This window comes from Barbus barbus, assembly GCF_936440315.1.
Source record: "Barbus barbus genome assembly, chromosome: 12".
In the NCBI taxonomy this organism is placed as follows: domain Eukaryota; kingdom Metazoa; phylum Chordata; class Actinopteri; order Cypriniformes; family Cyprinidae; genus Barbus; species Barbus barbus.
Genome location: NC_136740.1, coordinates 9,780,838 through 9,783,431, shown reverse-complemented (window position 1 = coordinate 9,783,431; position 2,594 = coordinate 9,780,838). Strand labels below are relative to the sequence as shown.

The 2,594-nt window shown below is 43.9% G+C and overlaps 1 protein-coding gene across 1 annotated transcript; it reads right to left on the bottom strand.

The window, feature by feature from the left end:
* Nucleotides 1-1,194: 1,194 nt before the first annotated feature.
* Nucleotides 1,195-2,594, bottom strand: LOC306878515 (putative nuclease HARBI1; the record flags this gene model as incomplete). The annotated part of the gene is made up of 4 exons (XM_079430960.1): nt 1,195-1,259; nt 1,531-1,784; nt 1,895-1,976; nt 2,087-2,594. 4 exons carry the CDS (start codon nt 2,592-2,594, stop codon nt 1,195-1,197), a joined length of 909 nt encoding a protein of 302 aa, XP_079287086.1.

Sequence of the window (2,594 nt, the reverse complement as noted above, 5' to 3'; positions counted from 1 at the left end):
CTACACAAGTTTGATGAAAATGAACTTTTGGTGATAATGAGCAAAGGATGTACCCTCAAATCAATAGACATAATTATACACTCTAATCTTATGCAGACTGTAATTGTAAATAATATTTCACATTCAAGAAAATATCTGGAAAATGAATAGTAAGCTGTAGGGGTTATAGCCTAACATTAGAATCTAAAATATGTGAAAACTTAAGCTCATTACACCCTGTTCAAATAATGATTTGTGTCTTATTTGCTCATATTAATATCCTAGCTGGCATATTTTGTACTTTCACTCCCATATGGACCCCATTGAAAACAAGATGGCCTATCTCAAGGGGCTGTCCTTAATGAAGTAGTAATTGCAACGTTAGAACTCAGTGTGGTCTTAACGAGGGTAACACGGCTCAGCTTTTATCAATGTCTGTGATTGCTGGCTGGTCTATGTATGAAGGCTTGTTAACAAATATCCTACAAACACAGAAAATGGAGAAAAAAAGGAATCGCAAGCCGAACTGGACTGAGGAGCAAGGTTTGTTGCTGGCCCAGTTGGTGAACGAACATAAAGGTATGTTACGAGGAAAATTTGGCCCAACTGTCACTAGCCAAGGCAAGAGGCGCGCCTGGGACACAATATCCCAAACAATCAATGCCTCTTTTCCACTGGTGGTGCGGACAGGCGACGATTGTGAGAAAAGGTGGTATGTGCTGCAGTCCAAGGCAAAAGATGAGATTGCAGCACACAAGGGGGAATCCTCACACACAGGTGAGCAAAATATTATAGCCTACCACATAATCTGGCAACTTGCTCCTGCTGGCAAAGTTAATTTACATGCCTAAGTACTGTGTTCATTGACTGTTTCTTTCTAGGGGGTGGACCACCTGCAAAGCGGCTGTCCCAGGTGGCCGACACTGTCTTTCAAGTCCTGGGACACTCTGAGGTCAGTGTCACCGGGCTGCCAACAGGCATTGACACGTCAATGATGCAGGCCCTTGAAATGCAGCAAAGGTAGGACACAGGGTTATTCATATCAACAGTGTTTATTCATTGCAGAAGCCATTTCATCCATGCTCATTGTATTAAATTAATTTAATCAAAACAATAATTAAACTAGGCCTATGTATTTCTGTAGAATTGAGCCATCACAAGAACCGGGCCCATCAAGTTTGCCAACAAGATTGCCGCCTGAACCATCTGCAGCTGCTACTCAGGATAGCCCGGCGGATCAAACACCATTCCCATCCGCAGCACCTGCTCCGTCAGCATCCCTGCAGGAGAGAAGATTGCAACTCACAATTGATGTGTTTGAACAACAAAAAAAAGTCCTTTCCCTTCAGGAGGAGTAATACCGCCTTAAAATTGAACACCTAAAAAATAAACCATTTACAGATTGTGTTCTGTGTCTTGCATTTAACAATTGCAGGTGATGTGCAGTAAAACTGTGGTAGTTCTTAATACCATCACAAGTTCTCAAATGACATGGGGCTACAGCTTGCCTGAAATGTAAATTTGTGAAGTTTGGCCTGTAAGGCAGTCCACTCTGGGCTAGGTTCCCCTGTGGAATGTGAATATCTTCTTCACCACCATCCTCATCGTTGTCTTCATCCTCATCGCCATCCTCCAGAGGTTCTGCAATCTGTCTAACCTTGCAAATATTGTGTAATATTGCACAGGCTATGATGACTTTGCTGACTTTTTCAGGCCTCAGCCGCACCTCTCCGTGGAGAACATGAAAGCGCCTCTTAAGCTGGCCTATGCCACGCTCCACCACTGCTCTTGTTGTCTTGTGGGCCCTACAATAGAATACAGACCTTTAATTATTTGATGGAAATATTGCACTACTTGGATGCTCTAACATATTGCTTGCATTTCATTTCCGTGATTTTTGTATTGTTTGGCTTACCTGTTATAGTTTAGTTGGGGCCCTTGGCGTGGCTGGAGGTAAGGTGTAAGGAGCCATGGTTTGCATGGGTAGCCACTGTCCCCTAACAAGTGGCAATTAGCTGGCACAAAAGCTGTCTGATGCCACTCTCGGAGAGCATTCTTGCATCATCTGTGGAGCCTGGCCATTTAGCCACAATGTCCAAAATCTTACAGGCCGCATTGAACACTATTTGCACATTGATGCTGTGGAAATTCTTCCTGTTAACAAAGACAGCCTCGTCCTCTGATGGCGCAATTATTCTCACATGTGTTCCATCAATTACACCCACAACGCCAGGTAATCCTGCAATGTCCATAAATGCCCTTTTATGTGTGTGTAAAGTGCGGGCATCCAGCGGGAATGAAACAAATTGTGTCACAATATTAGGTTGTGACAAAGCTGTCAGTGTTTGGGTGATGACTCTGCTGACGGAGGATTGGGACAGACCCAAGTCATCACTGCTGCATTGTTGCATTTTCCCTGTTGCCAAATACCTCAGGCTTGCGATTACTTTCTTCTCCGGTGTAATAACGTTGTGGCGTCGAGTTGGTGAAGTAATTGCATCTCTAAGGAGATCCACCACAAACATGATTCCTGCACGATCCAATCTGTAGCGTCTCAATAATTCCCTGTCATCCAGTGTTTGCAGGACATCTCTCCTGCCTCCTCTGTTGGCCAT